Source organism: Centropristis striata, chromosome 17, assembly GCF_030273125.1.
Source record: "Centropristis striata isolate RG_2023a ecotype Rhode Island chromosome 17, C.striata_1.0, whole genome shotgun sequence".
NCBI classification, from domain to species: domain Eukaryota; kingdom Metazoa; phylum Chordata; class Actinopteri; order Perciformes; family Serranidae; genus Centropristis; species Centropristis striata.
In genome coordinates, this window is record NC_081533.1 from 9,498,546 (window position 1) to 9,524,110 (window position 25,565).

The 25,565-nt window shown below is 37.6% G+C and overlaps 2 protein-coding genes and 3 non-coding genes across 5 annotated transcripts in view; 3 read left to right on the forward strand and 2 right to left on the reverse strand.

Moving 5' to 3' along the window:
- The window catches only part of intu (inturned planar cell polarity protein), a 33,487-nt gene extending 14,062 nt beyond the window's left edge, over positions 1-19,425 (forward strand). The window contains exons 5-17 of the mRNA XM_059355412.1: positions 3,338-3,456; positions 4,313-4,402; positions 4,964-5,041; positions 6,122-6,305; positions 10,252-10,305; positions 11,185-11,247; positions 12,309-12,524; positions 12,624-12,716; positions 13,405-13,839; positions 16,379-16,473; positions 16,580-16,769; positions 18,472-18,614; positions 18,705-19,425. Coding sequence (XP_059211395.1) covers positions 3,338-3,456; positions 4,313-4,402; positions 4,964-5,041; positions 6,122-6,305; positions 10,252-10,305; positions 11,185-11,247; positions 12,309-12,524; positions 12,624-12,716; positions 13,405-13,839; positions 16,379-16,473; positions 16,580-16,769; positions 18,472-18,614; positions 18,705-18,816 — 1,872 coding nt within the window. The 3' untranslated portion in view covers positions 18,817-19,425. The remainder of the gene's footprint in view (positions 1-3,337; positions 3,457-4,312; positions 4,403-4,963; positions 5,042-6,121; positions 6,306-10,251; positions 10,306-11,184; positions 11,248-12,308; positions 12,525-12,623; positions 12,717-13,404; positions 13,840-16,378; positions 16,474-16,579; positions 16,770-18,471; positions 18,615-18,704) is intronic.
- On the forward strand, positions 480-553 carry trnan-guu (transfer RNA asparagine (anticodon GUU)). Its single transcript has one exon. It is a non-coding gene; the product is annotated as a tRNA-Asn (tRNA).
- trnad-guc (transfer RNA aspartic acid (anticodon GUC)) lies at positions 12,802-12,873 on the reverse strand. The gene has a single exon. It is a non-coding gene; the product is annotated as a tRNA-Asp (tRNA).
- On the forward strand, positions 17,060-17,131 carry trnad-guc (transfer RNA aspartic acid (anticodon GUC)). Its single transcript has one exon. It is a non-coding gene; the product is annotated as a tRNA-Asp (tRNA).
- Positions 19,426-19,844: 419 nt separating the features above from the next.
- On the reverse strand, positions 19,845-25,318 carry ino80b (INO80 complex subunit B). Its single transcript, XM_059355413.1, has 6 exons — positions 25,125-25,318; positions 23,560-23,697; positions 23,265-23,445; positions 23,011-23,171; positions 22,134-22,306; positions 19,845-21,146 (listed from the first exon to the last, which is right to left on the reverse strand). The coding sequence occupies exons 2-6, from the start codon at positions 23,597-23,599 to the stop codon at positions 20,685-20,687; spliced, it is 1,017 nt and encodes a 338-aa protein (XP_059211396.1). The 5' UTR covers positions 23,600-23,697; positions 25,125-25,318; the 3' UTR covers positions 19,845-20,684.
- Positions 25,319-25,565: the final 247 nt, after the last annotated feature.

The window sequence follows — 25,565 nt, forward strand, 5'->3', positions numbered from 1 at the left end:
ATTAATGTTACTGACTGGCTTCGAGGCTCCCTGATTTCAAATCAGATTGACCAGGAAGCATCACTGTCACATTCACGTTAGCTTTTAGCATTAGCTTGCACTGGCCCTGTTTGAAGATTTGGTTCTAGCGCTGCAAAATGTTTAAGCCATACTACTTTATGTCTTCTTATTTTAACCTGGTTCAAACAGAGCACATACAAGTGGAACCAGCTGGCCGATGCCTTGTTTGTTTTATCTGAACTCACAGTTGATAATGTGAGTTTCTGTTAGATGCCAGAAAATAACCTCTCTGAGATTTTTCAAAAGTGTGTAGGGCTGTGTGTCACCTGAATGTGTCTGGAAATCAGTTAAATCTGCCATCATGTCTGTGATATCCCATGTGTTTAAAATCTGATAAGATCTGACAATTCTTTAGGCTTCTGTAGGCTGATCAGGACTAGAAGATTGAGTCCACACCCTGAATTTCCTGCACACAGCCTGTCTCTGTGGCGCAATCGGTTAGCGCGTTCGGCTGTTAACCGAAAGGTTGGTGGTTCGAGCCCACCCAGGGACGCAGTCTTTTCTGTTTTAGTAGCCTGGTAAAGTCATGTAAATGAGTAGCCAAGCTTCCAACCTACAGGGTAAAGGGTCAGAGAAACAAGGGCAGGTTGAGTTGAGCTCCTCGGGTGGAAACTTTTATTCAAAATCAACAGGGAGAGAGCTGGGAACACAGCAAGACCTCTCTGTGACCGTCAGTGTGCAATGGGTGCTGATAGTAGACAAGCAAAGTAAATTTAACATAAACACAAAATGACAGAAGAAACCGAACATATAGGCTGTTGTTGATATCTAAACCCTGGACGACCACTTGTTTTTCCATTCCTTTGGAAAGATAATGGGTCTCGGGGAAACCTGATCATGACTTTGTGGTCTGAGCAGCCCCTATAAAAACTGGATCTGAAACACTGAACTGTACTGAAGTTTAGAGGTGTACGCTGATAATTGAGTGCTAAGAATGACCTGAGTTGAGTAGGAAATCCCAAGTCCAGGGGTGGAAAGCTTTCTCTGATGTGAGTCAGACCTTTTACAGAAAACTACTGCTCTGGACTAGTCCCAACACCTTTGGGTGCCTCTGAGAGAAAACAGAGAGGAGTTGCAGCTCCTGTCAATAAATGATCTGTCATTTCATCGCTGTAAACTTTAACGTCTTTAGTGCTCCCTTTTGGCCGAAGTGCAGCAGTCTAAACAAAATATTTCCTGTTTTTTAATTAGATCCATGCACAGGGCTCTGTTTTATATCTTTTATACGTGCATGTTGGGAAGTGTTAATCCCAGGGTGTGTGTTGTCTTGCTCTGAGAAGCAAACTACACTCATTTCCTGACCAACACCTCCTACACTGTAATCACATTTTCCCTGTGGACGACTATTGGCGGGTTGATGTTTTCTTTATGGTTGTGCTTCATGGTTCTGCAGTTCCTTTTTTTTTGTGAATCTGCAAGCCAGATTTTTTTTTCTCTCCCCTGACCTAAACAGCAGTGGAGAGCACGGGTTGTCTGGAGCCACATCAGCCAGTGGTTGATTTTCTAAATGACAGTGTCGTGCAAGAGCTTTGACTTTGATTTTTTAGGCCTTTGATTGCAGGGTAGCAGAAATTGGAGAGGTTCAGCCGTGGTATTTCTGAGCCTCAACTGTGTGATGATTTTGTGATCCGAGCATTTTTTTCGCTTGTATGTACAGGCGAGATGTAACTGAAGTGTTGTACCGTGTTGGCTCTTGTTTCTTTTTCTGGTTGGCAAGGTTATAAGAGTGTTCATTCAAGGTTTTTATCCCCTCGCCCGCCACTCTGTCCTCTTATCCTCTCAGCAACTCGGCTCTTATCCCTGTATCCTTTAAAGGTGCCAGCACGCTGTGAGGAATACTAATATCACAAACTAGACACTCGTTTCTGCTTTGTAGATTGTAAAGAAAGGTATTTTCTTGGTTTTGTAATTCTCTGATTGTACACGTATTTGTTTTTCACCCCGGGATAATCACAGTACATTTGGTTAAAACTATTTGAGACATTTCCAGATGAGAGTTTCTCTGAGCTCGGGTTGAATTCCTGCATTTCCTGAATCTGCTTCTCTTCACTCCGTAAAAAGTCAAACGTGAAATATTTGAGAAAGATTCATTTTTTTAAGTGACATTTGTGTGTTTGCTCCAAAGTTTAAAGTGGGTTGGCCAGTAAAACTGAAACCAAACTAACATTTTTGAGGTGACAGAATAATCTTCCAGCAGTTTATCTGTTCATTCTTCTTTGCTGTCTGTAAATCAGAGGCAACCTCATTTTGGTGACTTTAGCATCCAACAACATATTTCAGAAATTTATGTTACATTGTTGACTCGTGTGTGAGCCCATTTCTGTCAGTCAGTCTGTCAGTCATTATAATGAGAAACATTCTTGAAACAATGACTAAGGACATCAAAATAATGACACTTTCTCCGGATATTGACTTGATACTTCAAAATAATGATTTTCTATCTCAAAATAATGAGAAACCTTCATAAAAAATACCTCAAAATAATGAAGCTTTTTCCAGAAAATTACTTAGTACTTCAAAATAATGAAGCTTTCTCCAAATAATGACATAGTACTTCAAAATAATGAGAAACGTCCTCAAAATAATGACTAAAAACATCAAAATAATCAAGTTTATTTTTCAAATAATGACTTAGTACTTCAAAATAATGTGAAACTGCTGAAAAAAATGACTTAGTACATCAAAGTAATAAGACATTTCCACAAAATAGTGATTTATTAACTAAAAATAATAAGAAAGGTTTGCAAAAAAAAGACATAGTACCTCAAAATACTGAGAAACTTTCTTAACAAATATTGATGTAGTTCCTCGAAATAATGAAGCTTTGTCCAACGATGACTTAGTACTTTAAAATAATGTGAAACTTCTTCAGAATAATGAAAATGTTTGTGGGTAAAATTACTTAGCACCTCAAAATAATGAAACTTTCTCCAAATAATGACTTTGTGCTTTACAATAATGAGAAACTTCCTCAAAATAATGTAAACGTTTGTGGGAAATATGATTTAGTACCTCGAAAGAATGAAACCTTCTTAACAAATAGTGACTTTAAAATAGTGAGAAACTTCATCAAAATAATGATTTACTGTCTTGAAATAATGAGCAATCTGCACAAAAAAATGACATAGTACCTCAAAATAATAATGCTTTCTCAGAATTATGACTTAGTACCTGCTTGATTACACAAAGCATGTTTCTTTCTTCTGAATATGTAATTGTCACAACACAGCAACACCCCACCAGATCTTCTTGTGTGAATGTGTGTTTGTGTGTGCAGGAGGAGATCCTCTACCAGTACCCGCTGTCTGAGGCCTCCAGCCAGCTGAAAGGAGTGAGAGGGATCTTCCTCACTCTGTGTGACATGCTGGAGAACGTCACAGGAGGCCGGATACTCAGGTAGGAAAAAGACAAGGTAACACTTTACAATAACCATCATTTATAAATGGTAAACAGGTAGTTTATTAATGTTTAATCATCATTTATAAACTGTAAATAGGCCATTTAGAATGGTAAATGCATAATTTATGAATGTTTAACTAACTAAATCATTTATAAATGACAAATAGATGGTATATTAATGTAAGTTTATAGTTACTTTACCATTATCAAACAATTAAATGATCATTAATAGTTTATCGATAGTTTTAGTTGCACTCATTTTAACATTTTTAACACCATATTAAGTATGTTAATGATTTTGAAATGATTCATATACCTTTAAGAAATTGATTGAAAACATTTAAAGATGAACTATGTATAGCACATTGTAAATGGTTAATAATTGGTCTATAAACTATCTATAAACATTACTTAGTTGGTTATTGTAAAGTGTTACCAAAGACAATAATGCAACATTTTTGGGGGCGTTTTTAATCACTAATCTGTATCTGTAGTGCACTGGTCCCTACAGCTATTAGTGTATGGGACCAGTGCTCGGTGCGATTGCCCCGAGGCCCTAATAAAAGGCAAATAGTCTCATACAAAGGTTCTTTATATACAAATCATAATAAGGCATCAAAATGAATGTGCCGATGATACATTTCCAAATTGTTTTTATTGTAGCTCCTTCAAATTCCTCACTCTTCCAGTTCACCGCTGAAAGTTTTGAAAGTCAACACAGTTCAGTTTAAAACAACAACAGAGAGTCTGGAGAAAAGTTTTGCGACTGGTGGATTTTAAGAATAAAACAGTTGCGTTTTCTTGTTCTTTGCTTTTTGTATTTCACCGTCTCCTCCATCTTTTCCCCCATCAGCTCTTCTCTCCTGCTGGGGAAACATCTGGTCCATGTGGGCTACTGGAAGGAGAGCAGCAACCTGCTGGTCATCGGTCTTCCTGCTGACATGTACGCACACACACACACACACACACACACACACACGCCGCACACAGATTATCACACTGCGAGGTCTGAAACCGACAGAATAGAAGTTACGCCGCAAGTTGATTTCACATGGCAGATGTAAAAGATTTTCGGGACATTTTTAAAACCATGATACATTTTCTGAGCGTGATGTCTGCTCAAGAAATTTTTGAAGAAGAGGAAACATATTTAAGAGCAGGATCTGTTGAAACAATTTCAACGTGCACATGTGCTTCTTTTTGTCCTTTTTGTTGGCAGGATGAATACCTCTTTGAGCATGTGGTTGTTCATGACATGAGTCATATTATCCACCTTTTCTTTTTAAGCAAACCAGGTCAACTGATCACTCGTCATCTCTGCTGAGAAATAATCTCCTTCATGCTTAAAAGCACATATATTGACTTTTTAAGGAACCCCCACATGGTGTTTTTGCTCTCTGGCTCCTGGCTGTGAGTGCAAATATTTGATAAGCAGCAGATCTGCTGAAGCTGAAGTTTATTCATGTCCGTGTTTGATTTTTTCTTCTTCTCCGTTTCCCTCCAGTGTTCCACTGCTGTATCTGCAGACGGTGGTGGGAGACGTGGTCCGGACATTAAAAGTGATGTACGGCTCCTTAGACAGGTGGGCTGCTCTTTGCTTTCCTGTGGTCCTGCTGAGCGAGCTGGTTGAGACTTCCCCTCTTTGGCTGTCATTTTTAATGCATAATGCTAAATATACTGAAATAAAAACAGCATGTTTCACCAGTTCAAAGCAAAAGTAGATTTTCCAGCTGGATTTTTCACAAAGTCTTCACTGTCTCAGTCTTTTAACCCCCACCGTCAGATGACCCACTTTTGTTTATTCTCTCTTTTTTTAAAGTGAAATCATTCTTCTGTGGTACTCTGAATTACCTCTTATATATATATATACAGTCATGGAAAAAAAAATTAATTATTAGACCACCCTTTTTCTTCAGTTACTTGTTCATTTTAATGCCTGGTACAACTAAAGGTACATTTGTTTGGACAAATATAATAATAACAACAAAAATAGCTCCTAAGAGTTTAATTTAAGAGCTGATATCTAGACATTTCCATGGTTTTCTTGATAATGATTTTGGTTATTATCAAGAAAACCATGGAAAATGGTAAAAAATAATAGTAATAATAATAATAATATCTTTTCCATTTCTGTATATATATTATATATATTTTGTATAGAATTTTCCTACATTTTATTTTCCTTTTTTTAAATTTTTAATACTTTTTACTTTTACTTTTAATATTTTTTAAGATAAGATAGCAGCACAAGTACAGAGTAAAAACACATTAAGGTAATAATAATAATAATAATAATAATAATAATAATAATAATAAAAATGAAATAAAATAAAGATTTTTTTTAAATCGTATAAAATAAAAATACAAGCAAACAAGACCAAACTAAAAAACTGAACATGTAAACATTTTAAAGAGACAGTGAATTTGAGAACATATGTGCAAGTGTATAATGTTACTTTCATTGTTAATACATTTCTTATATTTCTAGTTTATACTGCTTGTCTACTTTTTATTGTTATTTTTATTGAAGCTCATCTCTATCTTGCTCTCCACTTTGCTGCTGTAATACTGGAAATGCCCTAGTTGTGGGAATAATAAAGGAAAATCTTGTCTTATATGTTTTCATGACACTCATTTGTCATCTTCACTGTGTCGTCCTCAGTGCGTTCTGTACGGCGGACCACGCTCCGAGGTTGGACCACTTCTTCTGCCTCTTCTTCCAGCAGCTCATCCAGCCGTCTCGTTTGAGGGACGTCTCCTCTTCCCCGACCCCCAAGGTCTCAGGGACACTTTTTCTCGACGGACTGCCGGCAGTCCGATGGCTCACGCTGCCTCCAGAAATCAAGGTCTGTTTATCCTCTACATCGTCACACTGTTAAAATAATCGCTTAAGTCATTTTTTTGTCAAAATTGGGGTTTCTTTTGCCTAAATCATCTCCTCATGACGCCAGCCACCTATGGTAAAATCTCCTACATCCTCAGTTGATCAGATCATGTGATTTTACCCTTTTTCTGTCTTTTTCTTTTCTCCAGTTCTTGCTTTCTGCAAGATTATTTATTTTCACGCTTTATTCCCCCTCATGTCATTCAGCCGCACACATCCACTGATTTTATGGGCAATAAACAAGCTGCTGCGGGTCTCTGGGGGCTCCGCTGTCCCCCGGCTCGTATCCAGATCACCGGCGTTGCGGTAGCGCCGGTGATTAGCGATAATAGCCCCGCTACCGGTGATCTCGCTACGAGCCGGGGGGCAGCGGAGCCGCCGAGAGACCTTTCGCCTTTCAACTTTCGCTCTAAACTAATTAAAACGCCGTCTACAGCTAAAGAGAGTTTTGCGTCTGCAGCAGCCATGTTGGATCCGTTAGAAAACTACAAGCTTCCAAGTGCCGAGTAGTACGCGTCCACGTCTTGCCGTCCCTCCCCGCTCTGTGATTGGATCCCTAAAACAGGGCTAAGAAACCTCTCTGGTTGCCAGACTGGATGGAGGTTCGAAATTAAATTTGAGCGCACAAGGCAGTCTGGGTGTACCCAAAATCACCTACATCCTCAGTTGATCAGATCATGTGATTTTACCCCTTTAAGATAACGGCCTATGTCAAGTGTGTGACTTAAGTGCATTTATTTTGCCTAAGTCAAAATAAAACGTGACTTAGGCAATTTTATTAGTTTTCCAAGTTGGAGCCTTCCATTGCACAACTAATTTCCATGATTCAGAGCGCGCCCCCAGTCGGTAAGTGATGACATTTTTAGCTATAATAAACATTTATTTCTTATTAATAAAGGCTAGGCTATGAATATTGCAAAGTTGTTTAGTCTTATTATTGAGGTTTTTTAGTCAGCTAAGTCCATAAAGCTAGCATTAGCAAGGTATGGAAAAGCTCTACAATTTGAGGCTGTTAAAATGTCAACTATTTTCTGTCTTTTCAATCATTTCTGCCACTTTGAAAATCCATGTAGCTTAATTCAACTGATCTCATTGTGACCATACACAAAGTGCTGAAATGTTTTCTTTTTCCTTTTTTGAAGATGATGACAATCAGGTCTCATCTACTGATGAAAATGTGATCAGCATTGAACCAATGCATGTAGCAATGCAAGACCCTAAGCCTTTCTACCACACTTTTTCCAAGCTTAGACCAAACAGTAAATCAACTACATCTGACATTTTGATACATTTTTCTTGGCACAATAATACATATTCAAAGTAAAATATGATTAAAATAATGATGCTTTATCCAAATAATGACTTGGTACTTCAAAATAATGAGAAATTTTAAGGAAACAATTAATTTAGTACCTCAAAATAATGCCACTTTCTCCAAATAACGACTTAGTACTTAAAAAATAATGAGAAACTTCCTCAAAATAATGAGAAACTTTAGTGAAAAAATGACTTAGTACCTCAATATTATGAAGCTTTGTCCAAATAATGACTTGGTCCTTCAAAATAATTGGATAATAATGATTTACTATCTTAAAATAATTCGAAACTTTCAAGAATAAATGACTAAGTACCTCAAAATAATGACGCATTCTCAAAATAATGACATAGTACTTAAAAAATAATGAGAAACATTTGTGGAAAAATGACATAGTACTAAAATTAATAAACTTTCTCCTAATAATGACTTAGTACCTCAAAATAATGAGAAACTTTGTCAAAATAATGATTTTCTATATTAAAATAATGAGAAACTAGCACAAAATAATTATTTGGTACCTCAAAATAATGAAGATTTCTTAAAATAATTACTTGCTACACCAGACATGTGTCTTTCTGCTGAATATATAAAAATCTTATAAGTAATTATAATTAATCAGTAATACTGATTCAAAGCAGCCACAGGTTTGTGTTTATACAGTATCTTACAACAGTTTTGAACACGGCTCAGCCAATCAATCAATCAATCAATCAAGGACTGGAACTGGATCTGTTTTATAAAGATCTATTCTAGTCTTGGAACAGAAGTAAATACAATAATAACCACTATTTGTATCTCATAGTGTCCTTGTTTTCTCAACTCTTTAAAGTGACAATGTGGTCACAGATGTAGCGATAGTGCCCTCTAGTGTTCACTGTTAAAAATGACACAATGTATCACGAGACAATATGTGGATTGGAACTAAATTAAAATTTTACAATGTCCATAAATATATTTGATCAGCACAGAAGTAAATAACACTACAGAAAACTGAACATGCTAAAGATTAAATTTATAGTATATTTGCCATACTAATAATTAAGTGATATTCATTAATGAAACCTATTAAGGTGTATAAGAGTTTAGAACATTAATGTGTTGCTATCTGAAGTTCCCATGTTCAACTATGTCCCATAAGTTGTTGCAGCAAATTTTGGGTTGATTCCATTTGTTACAAACATTTGATCCTGAATTATGCATGTTTTTCTCAAAACAAGAATGGATAAAAATGGTCAAAAACCCTCCAGAATATTACATAAATACACCAAGACCTTTGGGACAACATAGAAGAATCCATGCTGAGATTTAGGTTCAAAAACTTTGGTCATTTTGGGGATTTCTGTATTTTCAGCGAGTGGATGATGATCACTTTTGTTCTTCAAACAGCTGAGAAACCCTCTTATTGTGAATATACCTAGGAAAGATACATACATCCTCTGAATGCTCTAGGTCAGTGATTCCCAACCGGGGGGGCCCGACCCCCCCAGGGGGGCGCCAAAGATCCACGGGGGGTCGCGAAGCCCTCTTGATTTTTAGGGGTGTAATAAATCTAATGGGTTAAATATATACATCTATACCTATAAATTTGAAAAAAGTAAATCTCCCAGTGTTGCACCCATGCAATGATGACTCAAAGTCTTCTCTCTTGGCAACTTTATTTACTTAAAAGCTCGGTTCTTGTACCGGAGCATGTTGCGGACAACAGGTACGAAGATCTTCTACGATACACAAGACAGCGCACTCAAGCGTTTTCTTTAGACATTTTTTTTAAAGACCATCTATTGAGTTGTAACAGTCCGCTCTAACATTTTCTGCAAAGATCGTCAATTAAAGGAACGGTGCCACAACAAACAAACGAAAAACTACAGCCACTTTATGTCCAGCCTATAATACATGCATTTTTTCAGGGTGCAATACAAGCTCACAACACATGGCAAGGCTTCATGCAAGTTTGAATGTCTGCTTTTTCAAAGTAATTTAGCATATAAGTGTAAATTTGACCTCTTAACCCTTAATAGGGCACTCATTGAAATACTTGCAAATTCCAAATTTCAACCCTATTGGAGGATATTACATACAGCCAGAATATGTAAAAAAAAATATATATGGACCTCGAGGAGGGGGATAATATTTTGAGAAAAAAGATTAAAGTGGCAAATCTACGAGAAAAAATTTGCAGATTTATGAGATTTAAAGTGGTGAATCTGCGAGAAAAAGGGGGGGGGGGGGGGTCGCCAAAGTTTACAGTGGTAAAAATGTGGGTCCCTCAAGAAAAAGGTTGGGAATCACTGCTCTAGGTCTCTTGTTTATGGTTGTAAATGTTCATGACGCTGTTATTATCCTAGAGGTCACAGCAGCTCATTTTATACACTGAGCTCAAGACTCACTGCAATGAACTGGCTACTACTGATGACTAACATCATCCCTCATGAAGAAAACTGGGCTCATTGAATCCATAAGAGTCTCAGCTTTCCAGTGATACAGTGATACCCAGTTTATGTAATTCAAAGCCTGCTTAGGGCACAACTTTTCAAATACAGTAGGAGGAAATAGCATATTTTAAGCTTTTAAATGTTTTTTCTGTCCACAGATGGAGGTGAATTCTGTTCTTTCTGATTTTGAGTCTTCTGATTTTGGAGAAATGGTGAGAAAACACACCAGTACTGCTCAATTGTCATTAAAAGCACTGTTAAATGTGTGTTGCCTGTCACAACAAAATAGCCAATTATAAAATAAAAGGAGTTTGATTTGGCTAAAGTTTGTGTTGTGTATTGGTGCATGTTAGCTGAGACGCCATCTGTCTTCTGGCCTCAGCAGCAGAGAGGAGAAGGTTAGACTATTTTTAGAGACGTGTGTGTGTGTGTGTGTGTGTGTGTGTGTGTGTGTGTGTGTGTGTGTGTGTGTGTGTGTGTGTGTGTGTGTGTGTGTGTGTGTGTGGTCCTGGTTTGTCCTTTGTACGTGCAGCGTAACTGACTACATGAAGCTGCTTGAGGACAGAAAACAGGGGAGACAAAATCAGAGAATGGGATTATTGATGCAGCAAGTAGTGACATAATTAAATACATTTATGTTCATCTTTTAACTTGTTTTCTAATTATTATCACACCGAGCTTAAGTATAATAAGCATATTTATTTTTTATGCTCATTGTCAAGTTTTACTCCTAAAATAAGACAGAAGGCAACCAGTTGAATCATTAAAGATATTTATTTATGTCCTCTTTGATTATTCATGTTTACTAATTTATTAGGCATGTATCTATTATTCCAACATTTATTTATATGTTTATTGTTTTATTTGTGTATTTCAGCATTTATTTATTATTTTCCATATTTTTTTTACTGTTTTTATCAGTACATTTATTTGTTTATTGATACTTCAATCCTTTTTTTCTCCCTTTTTTATCCATAATGTCTCATCAGCTCTTGAAAATTTACACATTTTTCCCCATTAACAACATATTTCAATATTTGTGTATTTGCACTTTTTTGGTATTTTTATCTTTGTCTTTATTTCTTTAACAGTCCGAGGACTTTTTGGGCCTGAGGCGTCTGTATGTAATTCTTGGTTCCTGTTTGTTCTACAAGGTAAGTACACACACACACACACACACACACACACCCCTCAGTGCCAGCAGCTTTATCATATTTAGATCCTCTCCTGTTGGTCCCCCACTGTCTAGACAGCCACCCTTATATGGAGACAAAAGAAGACCATGCTAACTGAAGTTGACCTTAACACATGAAAACATAACGAGCCTGTTCTGTATCACAAATCCTCAACCTAATTACTCTGTTTAAATATTTACCAAGGCGACACAGAGGACAGAGAGCTGTAGACTGTGTTGGATCTGTTGTTACTGTGAATATGTAAGAATCAACAATCAACAATTTACAATTGACATCCGACCACAGAAAGTATTAGTATATTAGGCCTTCTGTATATTTTCTGTTATTATATGTCTTATACCACTTATACTATACTGTGTATATCCTCTGCATATATTTAGATATATTTATTAATTGATGTTCATACATGCAAAAACCTATTTAACCTATTTTTAAAAAATTCTCTAACGCAAAGTACTCTCAGGAAAACAAACAAACAAAAATGATATATATTAATAATAAATGCCAAATAGCAGCCATATAAGTAATTTATGTATATAAGGTGTATAGAATGTTTGTCCGTCTTATTTTTAATATCTTTAAAACCACAATGTTGGTGCATTTTTGAAATGCTAAAAATGACTTTATTATACGCTGTTGATACATATCAGAGCATAGTTTGTCCATAAATGACAGAAAAACACCATGGGGGGGGGGTGTCATACTATCGTCAAAAATGTCAAAAAAGTAAAAACGCCACAAAATGCTTAAAATGATCCTGCTGTATTTTTGATACTTATTATAGCACAATATATCCAAAAATGACAGAAAAACACCATATTATGGGATGTCCAAAAAGTTGGGGATAGAAAAAAAAGTCTGTCGATGTTTGCCAAAAATGGTCAAAATTTTAAATGCCTAAAACTGACTTGATTATAGTCTGTTGATATATATCAGAGCAGAGTTTGTCCGGAAATGACAGAAAAACACCATATTATGGGATGTCCAAAACAAGTTTTACTAACTGGTCCACCTTCCAGCCCTACCTGATCGCCAACCATCTGCCCAAAGAGGACCTGCTGGACGTGTGCCTGTACTGTCAGCACTACTGCCTGCTGCCGCTGGCGTCGGAGCAGCGGGTGGGTCAGCTGGTCATCTGGAGGGAAGTGTTCCCCCAGCAGAGAGCTCAGAGCAACGCCTCCGCTCTGCACTGCAGCCAGCCTCAAAGACGCCACTTCCTCCTCATCGTGGGGCTGGTGAGAAGGCGAACCAAACATCATTGCGCAATATCTATTTAAACTAAAAGTTGTTTGTCACTCACACCAATAGTATTTTCTCTGCTTGTGTTTGTTCAGAGGCACTTCATGCAGTGTGTGCTGTTGGAGGCCGGTGGCTGTGCCGCACCAGCTCTGGGCTCTCAGGGACCTGATTGTGTTTACGTAGATCAGGTAGACTTTGAAGTGAATTCCTAACATATTTGACATTCTTTCCTGCCTCGCTGTGAAGAATTACTGCTTCCTGGTGCAATAAATACTCCCCGTCGGGGAATCGAACCCCGGTCTTCCGCGTGACAGGCGGAGATACTGTCCACTATACTAACGAGGAAGGTTACAACTGGTACAACATGCTAGACATTAATACCTAACCTCTCTGGAGAGCAGACAGTAGTTGGATATGTTTTAATTGCATTACAGAGGACAAAGAGTGACATTAGTATCAATAAATAGAGACAGAAATCGAAAAATAAATGCAGAGGTTAGTACATCCTACCTTAATATATGGAAAGTTACAGAAATGTCAAAATAAATGTAAGATTCTTATTTTTATGAGATATTACAAATGTATGTCCTGTTTAATTATCAATGTTTTTATATATTTATTTTCACATTTATTAGTACTTTTATTTATTCAGTTATATTTTTCATCCATTTTATATTACTTTATTTATTATTTTTTATATTGCTTTATTTATCTCTCTAATAATCTTGTGTTTATTCCTAAATTTATATAATTATGTATTTATTTTTTCCTGTATTTATCCATCCATTTATTCATTTATTCCTGTGTTTATTGGTTCATTCATTTATATATATTTTTTGTCCTTTATAGTGACTCTCTCTTCTGTTGTGCCTCCAGGTGAAGGCCACCTTGCTGCAGCTGGAGATGTTGGAAGCAGGTATTGAGGAGCGTCTGAACGCTCCTCCTGCTCCCTGCCTGTCCTGTGCAGACTGGTTCCTTCCTGCCACCACGGCCCGCGACCGCCTGGACAGCCTGGCCTCCTCCTCCCCCGTCTTCAGCAAGCTAGCCGGGGCAGTTAAGGGCTCCTCCTCCACGGGGTCCAGGGGCCGCAGCCTGTTTGGGGAGAAGGCCCGCAGGTCCAGCCCCCAGAGGAGCCTGTCAGACAGCGGGAGTGAGGGACAGATGGATGCTGGGTCGGGGTCTGGTTCATCGGTGGCTCCAGGCCTCAGTCCACACTCCACCCCGGAGTCAGGGAGGAAGCTGGGGGGGCGACGGGACTCGCTGGGGTCTGGAGGGTCTGATGGGAGTGGAGGCAGTGGAGGCCTCTTCAAGGTACAGTTGTAGTCTTTTATTAAGTCTTGCCCTCTATTCTTCCTCTCTAATGCTGGGCTTACACCAAAAGATTTCCCCAGTCCCAGACTAAAAACTGAAAGTCTTTAGTAAATCTAGTTTTACTGGAGTCTCGGCGCTCCCCTCATCTCCATGGTTAAGTTTAAGGTAGTAATCTGCTCTGTTTCATATCAGTCTTTTCCTAGTCTTGGTTTGGATCATATCAAACATGTTTGATATTATCTCAAGTCTCAGTGACGTAACACAATCACCAACCAATAGATGAGCGAGGGAAAGGTCCCCGGTTCCAGACCGGCCAGTAAAACCACTTCCACAGGAAAAAGTAACATCATAATAATGCTAGTAAGCTCAGTCCTCAAATAAAAAATATAGTGATGTCATATATTTACCGCCAGTGGCGGTTCTAGACCAAAATTACCAGGGGGGCCGAGGTGGGCCAGTGTTTTTTCAGGGGCGCACATTTAAGGAGAAAACAGCGCAATATTTAAGCGTTCAAAATGTTTAGTTTATTTAAAATCCAAAACAAAATACATTGAGCATTAATACATTGAATGAATGAATGATTGAACTTAAAATAAAGTGTGCTCAATAAACCTTGAAACCATCATCTCTCTGAAACCAGAAAAAAATAAATTCACATACAGTGGTCTATATCACACAGTATCAACACAGTAGGCTGTAAGCAGCAGCACTTCACCGATTGTTCTTATCTCCTCTCTATTTTCTTTCACTTGTTTAGTGTGCTCCTTATTAAGGACATTTGCCAGTGTTGCATTATTTTTGACAGCCCTCTGGTAATCCCTCCATGCAATCATTGCTTGCTTGTGCCTGTCAGTGCACTGAAACCTCCCTCTCTTTCAGTTGCTTTTTTCCAGTTTTCTAAGACCCAATGGTGAGTCAAATACAGTTGCTGATCCATTTGCTGGGCTAAAATGGCGGCATGCCTAGCAAAATGCTGAGTCCATCATTACAGAATACTCAATCCAGGGGTGGGTTTCATACCAGTTGGCCCAGAAACTGCGCTTCCTGTCTCCCATCAATGTGGTAGGGAAGGTCTTTAGATGTGGCTGCACTGGAGTGTCATCCATCCTGATATCTGGAGAGAGATGAATACAGTAAACATGAGAGTGCAACTGAGAACAACATTCATTTATCATTATTAATTTAACTAGTCTACACTGCTCTCTCTCTCTCTCTCTCACACACACACACACACACACACACACACACACACCTGATGGTGCTGTACTTGACATGCATGGTGAATCTGGTTGACTTTATTATAGCCTGTTGATACATATTAGAACAGGGGTGGGCAATTAATTTTCCCAAGGGGCCACATGACCAATACCACGAAGGTTGTGGGGGCCGGACCAAAACTTGGAACTAAATTCTGCTCAATATTAATGTAATCGCTTTATAAAATATAGTAAATTATCTGGTTTTGAGCTGCTACTGATAGGAACACATGTTATAATGAGACTGTTAATGTGGAGTAAATCAAATATAGCAGTAAAGAGTAGTAAATACTCCAATCACTGTATCACTTTTCCATTTATTTTAAACACAACTGTAAATGACCTTTAGCAAGGTTCCTATTTATGTTTTTGTATTATATAGCTTGTTTTTTCATGTTTGTACATTTTCAAGGTGTTTTACAATGTTGTGATGCTTTTATTTTGAAAAGGTGTCGTCCAGTGTAAAACGGGTGCTTTAATTTTGAAAGGTAGTGACAGGAAATAACCGGTAGAACGGTTAAATGAAAAAACGAACGGTAAATAATAACGAATGCGTCGTAATTCATATAAAGTTGATATAAAGTATGAAAAGGCTTCTATAGTGGCTGACAGGACACAAGGTTTGTTAGAGTTTATTATATTCTGTCATACATATTAGTGGCTATATTTGTTGTCTTAACTATAGTAAAAGTGCTTGTTAGCTCTAGTGCTAATGATAATGTTTGCTATTTTTTTCTAAATAAAAGCACTGCGGTTATATTGATTTCTAATTTCTTGGTAACCTCATGCGGGCCGGACAAGGACAGCCAACGGGCCGGATGTGGCCCGCGGGCCGCCCAATGCCCAGGTCTGTATTAGAACATAGTTTGTTCACAAATGGCAGAAAAAACACCATATTATGGCGTCCTTTTTTATTTAGAAGCTATTTTGTTGCAATTGTATTGCTCACTTTTAGGACTTTAAATAAAATTGAAATACAATGTAAATAAATACAAATAAATAAATAAAATAAGTACTTATCCTGTGTCGCTGACTGCGTCCTGGGAAAATCAGCAGGAGGAGAATTAGATAGCTTATTATTTGCATCCATTGGGCAGCAGGGTCGTTTTTGCTTGGTATTTTGGTTTTCACCTCCATACAACTACCTACAGCTGTCGTTTTCAAACACAGCAGGCAAATCGATAATACTGTCTGCTTCGTATGGACATTATGTCCCACATTGTTTTAATATTTATTGTGATGCATTGTAATGTTCTGACACATTCCTGTTGCCCTGACTTCAGATTCCCAGGATGAAGCACCCAAACCCTTTCTACCTGGGCACCCTGAAGAAGACTCTGACTGAAAAAGAGACAGAGGAGATGTACAACACCATGAAGTGAATGATGACAAATAATCCTTCTCTTTCATTTTAACTGCATATATGATTAATGTTTGATAAAACTTGATGTCTGCTAAAAACCTAAGTTGTCTCATTGTGACAGACTGACCTCAGGTGCAGAAAACACCTTGTTCCACTACGTTCTGATGGAAACTGTTCAGGGGATCTTCATCGCTCCCACTCACAGAGAGGTGGCTCAGCTCAGCGGCTCCATCCACCCACAGCTTATCCGCAACTTCCACCACTGCTGCCTTTCCATACGAGCAGCCTTTCAGCAGAGCTTACCAGCCAGGGTGAGTCAAAGTTAGAAGAAATGCATGTAGTCACAAAAAACATGGGATAGTTACAAGAAGTGTCTAAATGGAGGCCACCCAAAAGTGCCAAGGAGGCACAAAATGACTTAATGCTACAAGAGAATGACAAAAACACTAAAAAAAACCTCTAGGAATAGATGTAAAACCACCACAAAAAGATGAATAATTAACTGTAAATAGTAAAGATTAGATTAGAACTCGCATTAATGATTGTTGTTGTACTGTAAAACCACCAGTTAAAGCTCACAGATCTCCAATGTTCACCACCTTCCTCGTTAGTATAGTGGACAGTATCTCCGCCTGTCACGCGGAAGACCGGGGTTCGATTCCCCGACGGGGAGTATTTATTGCACCAGGAAGCAGTAATTCTTCACAGCGAGGCATGAAAGAATGTCACATATGTTAGGAATTCACCTCCAGGAAGCAGTCAACAAATTTGTTTTCTGTTTCAGTGTGTTGATACAGTACATATAAAATATGTAGAATTTTAAATTTCAGTCAGAAAAACCGTGTATGATAGGATGTCCAAAAGTTGAATAAGCACCATATATTTCAGTGAAAGGTCATTACATTTTAGATTAAACAAAAAAAAAATGCCAGAAAAAAGTTCATTTTTTTAAAAGGCCACAAAATGCTAATAATGGTCCTATTATACTCTGTGGATACATATTATAGCATAATCTCTCAAAAATGGAAAAAAAACCCACCATATCATAGGATGTCCAAAAATACCAAAAAGAGTTCATCAAATTTTAAAATGGCTTGAAATCGTCTTATTATACTCTGTCGATACAAGTCATATGGTTTTTATGTTATTTTCGAACAGATTATACTATATATTGTAGGATGTCCAAAAAAATAAAAATGCCAGTCTATAGTATGGTGAAAAATGTCAAAAAGTAAAAAATAATGCAGAGCATGTCGTTTTTGTCAAAAGTGGTGACATTTTAAAATGCCTACAATGCTAAAAATGACTTTATTATAGTCTGTCCAAAATTACAGAAAAACACCATATTATGGGATGTCCAACAATTGGACATACACAAAAAAGTCATGTTGTTTTTGTCAAAAATGGTGAAATTTTAAAATGCTTAAAAATGATTTAATTATAGTCTGTTGATACATATTAGAGCATAGTTTGTCCATAAATGACAGAAAAACATTAAAGGATGTGGAAAAATGTCAAAAATGGTAAAATTTGAAAATGCCTAAAAATGCTAAAAATGACTTTTTTATAGTCTGTTGATACATATTAGAGCATACTATAGATATAGCCATATAAATGAAAGAAAAAGAATGTCCAAAGTGTTATGGAATGTCCAAAAATTGGACAAAATCAATGTCGCTTTTTGTCAAAAATTGTCAAAATTTAAAAAGCCTAAAAATGCTTCAAATGGGTCAATTATAGTCTGTTGATAGGTATTAAAGCACAATATAGCCAGAAATGACAGAAAAACACCATACTACAAAATGATTTTTGTCAAAAATGGTCAAACTCAAAAAGCCTAAAAATTGCTGTATTATAGTCTGTTGATACATATTAGAGCATAGTTTGTCCATTATGTCAAAAGAGGACAAAAAAGGTTGACCTAAAAACATTTTTAAAAATACCATTTAGTCCTTTTTTCCCCGTCGGGGCTCAAGAATCAGCTGACTGTTGGCGTGACTTTCTGCCCTGCAGGGCCGTCGGGCTGCAGACCGGCCTCAGCCCGGTGGTTGGGGTCTGGGTCCAGTGAAGGAACACGGGGTCCTGTTTCAGTGTAAACCTGAGAACTGGACCGACCAGAAGAAACCAGCTCCCACCATGACCTACTGGGTTATCGGGTACGTCGGCTTCAAATACTTTAATGGAACCTCGGCTCATTTTGGTGCAATGAAATTTGATGTTTATTTCTGTCTTTTTCTTTTCTTCAGACGGATGTTGCTGGAGCCCGTCCCTCAGGAATTCTACGTGTGTTTCCACGACTCGGTGGCAGAGGTTCCTGTCGAGATGGCCTTCAGACTCTCCTTCGGCCTGGCCCTGTGATCAATAATGGACACACAAACAACTGCAAGGTTTCTCCTTACACCAGTTCTGTCTCAGGTGTCTGAATATAACAATGTGCCTGCATTTCACGGCATAATGTGACTGTGGCCTCGCAGCAGTTTAAACCAGGTCATTTGTGCGTCAAGAAAAGCCAGTGAATACCTCAAACTCTTTGGTGCAAACCTCTCGTGAGAGCCCCAAAAAAATTCTGCTGCCACAAACTTTACTAAGCTGGACGGATAAAAACTACGCTGCTGCATGTTCACAGAGCAAATAATGTTATATTGATGTTTTCACAGATTGTTTGCATTGTTGCAAAGACATTTCATTTGTGACTTAATTTAAGATGTACAGTTTTGTATTGAATTTGAGTCATTTGTTAGAAAGAAATTGAGATTAAAGAAGCAGTTTAAAGTCTCGTTTTTTTATTCTTTCAAAACTAATTTGCTTGTCGTACTCTCTTTACATGATCTTTACATTATTCACAAAGTGAGAAGTAGTCCAAGCTGAGGTTGTCAGGAGAAATGATACTTTTTCAATGTTTAAAATTGCCTCTATGAATTATACATTCAGTCTATCAGAAGCACTGGAAAAAACAACAAAATTGTCGGGTTTACTCACTTCAGCTACATACAATTTTTCATCAAATTGAGTCAAGTAATTTGAACATAAACCAAAAGAGAATCGTTTATGTAATTAAGACAAATTAAACGGAAATAAACAGATATGTATTAGAAATGTATGTAACTACAGCTAATATAGTTGACCAATGTACTATTTACATTTATAAAGTTTATGTAATTATTGGTAAACATTCTGTTCATGTATATGACTAAGCAAAATCTTTTTATTTTTTTTAAAATAATTGGATAGAAATTTGTAATTGGAACAAATAAACATTTTTAAATAGAAAATCAATTGAAAAAATTAAATAGAATTTATAAACAGCAATTGATAAAGTTGAATAATGTTAGACTGTATACAGTATAAGCAATTTATGTAACCATAGCTAAAATAATTTACCAAATTTATTTTGATATGTTTATGTAATTACTGATAATAAATTCTATTTAATTTTGATTTGAGTAATTTAATATTCTATTTAAATGTGTTTTTGTTCCAATTGAAAAGATTTTGCTTTTTATTTGCTCGGTCACATCCATAAATATAATATATAAACAGTGATTACGTTAATTACATAAACTTTTTCATTGTAATTTAGATAAATTATATTAGCTTCAGTTACATAAATGTCTTATAATCTGTGTCAGTTTTATTTGATTTAATTAAATAAATGGTTATTTTTTGGTTTATGTTAAACTTACGTATGCAATTAATTTGAGTAAACCTGACAAAAACTATTTTGAGCGAAGGCTCCACAGATGAAACATTAGGGAAGAAAACAAACCATGTGCATGCTGTTAATTAAAAAAAATTCAACTTTGCCTAGGAATTTGTAATTAAACTGTTTAATTTTTTTTTTTTCTAAACTAGTATTATTCTATTTTAAAATGCAAGTATTATGACAACCTTAGTCAGAACTACTCTTTCTCCAAACTTATCAAAAATATTAATTTTATGTCGTCTCCAACAAATCATAAATACTGTATAATACTTGGTACACAGATCTTTAACATTTTATAATGTACATAATTGATTTGTGTACCCAGCATGGCAGCAGGGGAAAGCATTATTATTAATATGACACAACTACAAGCAAAAAAAGACAAAACGATAAAAAATAAATCCACATTCTCCGTCCCGAAAGGATTTGTTTCAAGTTCACCATCTGTGGCACCGCCAGCGTCTGTGTAGCGTAAATGTCTCACGCCGCTGTCGTTACAGATCCGTGTCCGTTTGTAAACAGTTCAGGCGCTCTGAAGCAGCAGCAGGTTCCTCTTGTAGCACTCGAGGCTGCAAAGAGGAACGCCGGTCTTTGAGCACGAGTACTTCTTGGTGTTGGTGCAGCCGCTGACCCCGCAGCTCAGCGGGGCCGCAGGCGGGGGACGGGGAGGGGCCGGGGCCGGAGGCGGGACGCCTGAGGGGAAGGAGACGGCCATGCCCTGGGCGCGGTCGCTGTACCGGATCATGGGGCACTGGTTCTGCTTGGACTTCCTCTCCCTCATGCTCTTGATCTTGGCCTTGCTGGTTTTCGTCAGCCTCTCGATGGTCTGGTTCTTGTTCTCCTCGGCCTTCTTGGCGGCCTGCAGGCGTCTCTTCCGGGCTCGTTCCTCGCGCTTCTGCATCATCTCGGCAGTCATCTCCTTCTCCTTGTAGCCCATGGGGAGCTCCAGGAGAGGCTGGCTCTGCTGCTTGTGGAGCAGGGCTTTCTGAATACAAACACACAAACAAAAACACTCAGGGACGCATGTTTACAGCTGATTTAACTCACTTTACGCCCTTAAAATAGCTGCTCTGGTGACCGGTGAGAACAAAATGTCCCTTTATCAACAGTCATAACTACCAAATATTCATTTGTTTTCAGTATGTACACCCTTTAAACACTTTTTTCTTTATATATTTACCAAAAAACAAAGCTTTGTACTGTGTCCAACTGAATGGAGGTCACAAAGCATTCGCATATCATTGAATTCTCTTCTTATTTATGTTTTGCCACAATATTCCCATTTTTTGGGTTTGGGTTTCTTGCTAAATGCTACACGGATGTCAATGATTTGACCCTTTAAAATGCCACTTTGTTTACATAATGACAATGTGGGTTTTCATGGGAAGAAAACATATATACAAACATGTAATATACTTTGGAATACTTAAATGAATGGCGATTGTTTTTATTCAGCTTTTTACATCATAATTTTAACAAAAAATATAACAGGCTGTTTTTTTACAATAATAAGTTGCCATGCAGTCATACCCATACATATAAACTACTAAACTTGCATACATATCTAAAAAGATTTTAACAAAAGACAGGCATTAAGGGGAAATATATACTATTTTTTACCTTTTCATAGTCTGGGATAAGTTCATAATGTGCTGCAATAGAGTGGAAACCAGCAAAATAGCTTGTTTATGTCCCATAGGGTGAACATGAGAAAATGGATAATCTGGTGTGAAATAGTGACATTTTGAAGCCAACGCTCTAGAACTCATGACTCTATGCTGTAATGGATACTGCATAAAGAATTGTGGTTTTAATGGGTTTCACTTCACACCGAGTGTCTATTGTGTATTTTGGCTACAAAGTTTACTATATACTTCTTGTTTGAATGATTCTAAATAAATAAACCAAAAATGTCCCTAGTGAGACATTATTTTGATGAATAGTAGACTGAAGTCCTGCTGGTCTGTCTCACCTGTCTGGCTGTGAGCAGAGACTCGTCCACCTCTTTCTTCAGCTCTCCGTTGTCGTCGAGCTCGCCCTTCTCCAGAGCGTCCAGCCACCTCTCCTCCTCGTCCACGGGCACGCCCAGCATGGAGTCAGAGTCCATGTCCGGCATCGGGGACGTCGCCAGGTTGCTGTCTTCATCTGACACAGAACAAACAAGAAAAACATGAGGAATTTATTGTCCAACCGAGGACAGAAAAGTGTCCATGAAAAATCCACTAATATGATGTTTCACCTGCGTTCACTGCAAAGGTTGTTGAGATGAATGAAAAATCACAACAGTTCAGATTTCATTAAGCACTCAGTGAAAACCCTTTAAGATACATTTGTACAAATGTTATGTAAATAGTCATATAAATGTATCATAGACAGACAACTTAAACAATTTTATGAGTGTAATAAAGTTGATACTCCTGGTTGTATTTTTCCTTCTGTTCTAGGTTGTTCTTGGTTTTCAATCATTTCTAAACAGCAGCTTTTCTCAACCTTTCAGCCTTGTTGTTGCCTTAGAATTAAATCAAGTTTAGCTGTGAACACTGAACCCCAACAAGCCGTTTCAGGTAATTTTTTTGCAGAATTTAATGTTTTTAACAGGATCTAGTTATTCCAAATGGGTTTTCTTGGTGACGTTTTCAAGACATGTGGAATAAAGTGATTTCGACACTTTCAAAAAGAACAAATGTTGACGTAATGCATAATTTTACAGTTTCTTTCTAAGAGAAACTGTATTTTTGGTGATCTTTTAAAGAAAACATGCATGTCAATCCCTCCTGCAATACATAAACCCTCAGCGACCTTCTCTAATAAGAGGATAAAACGTTTCAATTCGCTTCAGTATAACTCACCGAGCCAGGCCCGATACTGCTCCAAAGGCACAGAGGGCTCATCGTCGTCATCGTCATCATCATCTTCGTCGTCGTCGTCATCATCATCGTCAACATTATTAATGATCATCAGGGGAGTGGGAGGACAGGCCACCCCGGGGTGCACAGTGAAGGTGGGAACACTGATAGAAACAGGAAACACAAAGTCACTGAGTGGTTCAGGGGTTTTTTTGTTCACTTACAAACTGACCCCCTCCATCCATCCTGCGCCTCACCTCTTGGTGCCCAGCGTCTGTCCTCCCAGTTTGATTTTGAGTCGGAGTTGCGATGGGGGCCGAGGAACCATGATGGGCTCGGGCTCCGGGGCCTCGGCGAAGCTGTGGTGCTTCCTCTTGTGCTTCTTGTGTTTTTTGTGTTTCCGCTTGTGAACGCTGTGCAGGCTGGAGCCGCCTTCACCTGCAGAGGAAGAAAAATGCTTACCGAGTGGCTGATTGTGTATTTCAGCAGAAAGAAAGCATTACGCTGGCTATCCGACATATTCATTAAATGCTGGTAATCGTATGAACTCACCAAGAAACCTGGGGTGGATCATGTCTTTCCTTTTCCCCATTGAGACGACGACTGGGATGTAAACACCAACAACAGGACCGTCAGTCTGCAGCGCTACATGGCAGCTCCAGGGTTACCTGGAAAACTGAGCTGCTGCCTCTGCAGAAGAGAGAAACACCTCATATATCAACACAGGATTTAATGCAACATTAACAAAGGAGACAACAGCTACACTGATTTAAGTGTGTATAAATGATCTCTATTTGATGTGCAAGGTAAGCCAGGACAGCATATTTTCTTACTATTTATTTAATAAATATATCAAATAATATATCAAAATATCATTTTAAGGAGAGACAACAGGTGAAGCATAAATCATTAATTAAAAATCTAATTAATTGACCAGCCACAATTAAAAAGAATACAAATGTCATGCACTGACAGAAAGGACAAACAAAAATAACACAATTATCTCTCACTTATATGTTAAACTGTCCATCGGAGCCGTTGACAGGGTGATTTCTGATTAAAATGAGCTGAGGACCAAAATACTACTTGATTCTTGATTTTTGTTTGTGTCTTGTCTTCCTCTGTGATGCCTCTATCAATTCAATACATTTGTGCAGCTGGGAATAGGTGTTGTTAAATAAATATTGGATGCTTTGAAAGTGGTTGCTTGCTTATTTTTTGTGAAAATTGAGGACACTTCCTTCCCTATCTTTTTCTATCTTTTTGTACAGTGTCCTTGAGTGCCAAGAAAGCCACCTTCCAAATAAAATGTATTATTATTATTATTATTATTATTATTATCATCTATGTAGTGGGTCAATTTTGCCAGATTACACTAATGCTGATGTGTTTTGTTTGGACATCGTGGTGCATTTGTAGTTCTGAGCATTTCAATTCAGGTTATTTACCAGACTCATGTCCAAAAGCCACACAAGACAGGACAGATAAAAACAAACAAAACAAGACAAGCAAACAAACAAGAAAAACAAACAAAAACAAATACAAGAATTAAAATACTTAGACATTTCAGCCAATGTACTTTCAGTCTGGATGTGTACCTGGAGCAGCTCACAAAGGGATTTGAGAGCATCACCATGATACTGTTGGTGGACTCATCCAGACGCTGCATAAACTTTAAACATCAAATTTCTTAAAAGTGCTCAGTGTGCTAACTCCTACAGATACAAACATCTGACTAGCACTCCCTCCTCTGGGAACCTGCAGTAAAATTCTCAATCCCTCATTGTAGGCAACGTTTGCACATCTGTACATGAAAATGCACTTGATGCCAGTTAGTTATTGATGTATTGAGTATATTAACTGTATATTACTGTAATTAATCTTGTATTTTGCCAGATTATGGTGATTCTGGGGTCGTGATGATGGGGCCCTTGGATATTGTTGCCCAGTGTACACCAAAGTGTTAATCTGGCCCTGCATGTTATAGAAGCAAAATAACCAAAAATCTTGCAAATAAGTGAATGAAGAGCGATGTTTGTCCCTATGGTGTCCCGCTTGAGTTTGAGGCTTATTTATATACAGTCTATGGTTTGAGGTTAGCCTCATTGTAACGTTACCTTAGTTAGCCGGTAGCATCCTTTCGACGCCTAAAACAACTCCCATGGCAAAAATAGCTTCAAGTTACCAGTTTGTAAGAGAAGTATCTTGCTTTAACTGCAAACACGATTCACCCTTGACTGTAAGAATGAAGCTTAAGTTGCACAGTTTCTAAGATGTGCTTGATGGCAGCACGACCTAGCCAAACAAAACAAACCGGATGTTGCGGTGTGTCGTCATTTCCGGCCTTTCTAAGCCGTTACCGCCCTCTAACGGAGAAAAGTCACAAAACTCAACACAGATAAATAACTTTTATATATATATATATATATATATATATATATATATATATATATATATATATATTTACACATGACAACAATATATATATATATACATGACAAAAAACCTGGCAATTAAAGGGTTAATTTCCAGAAATTAATTAATAATTAGGTCAGATG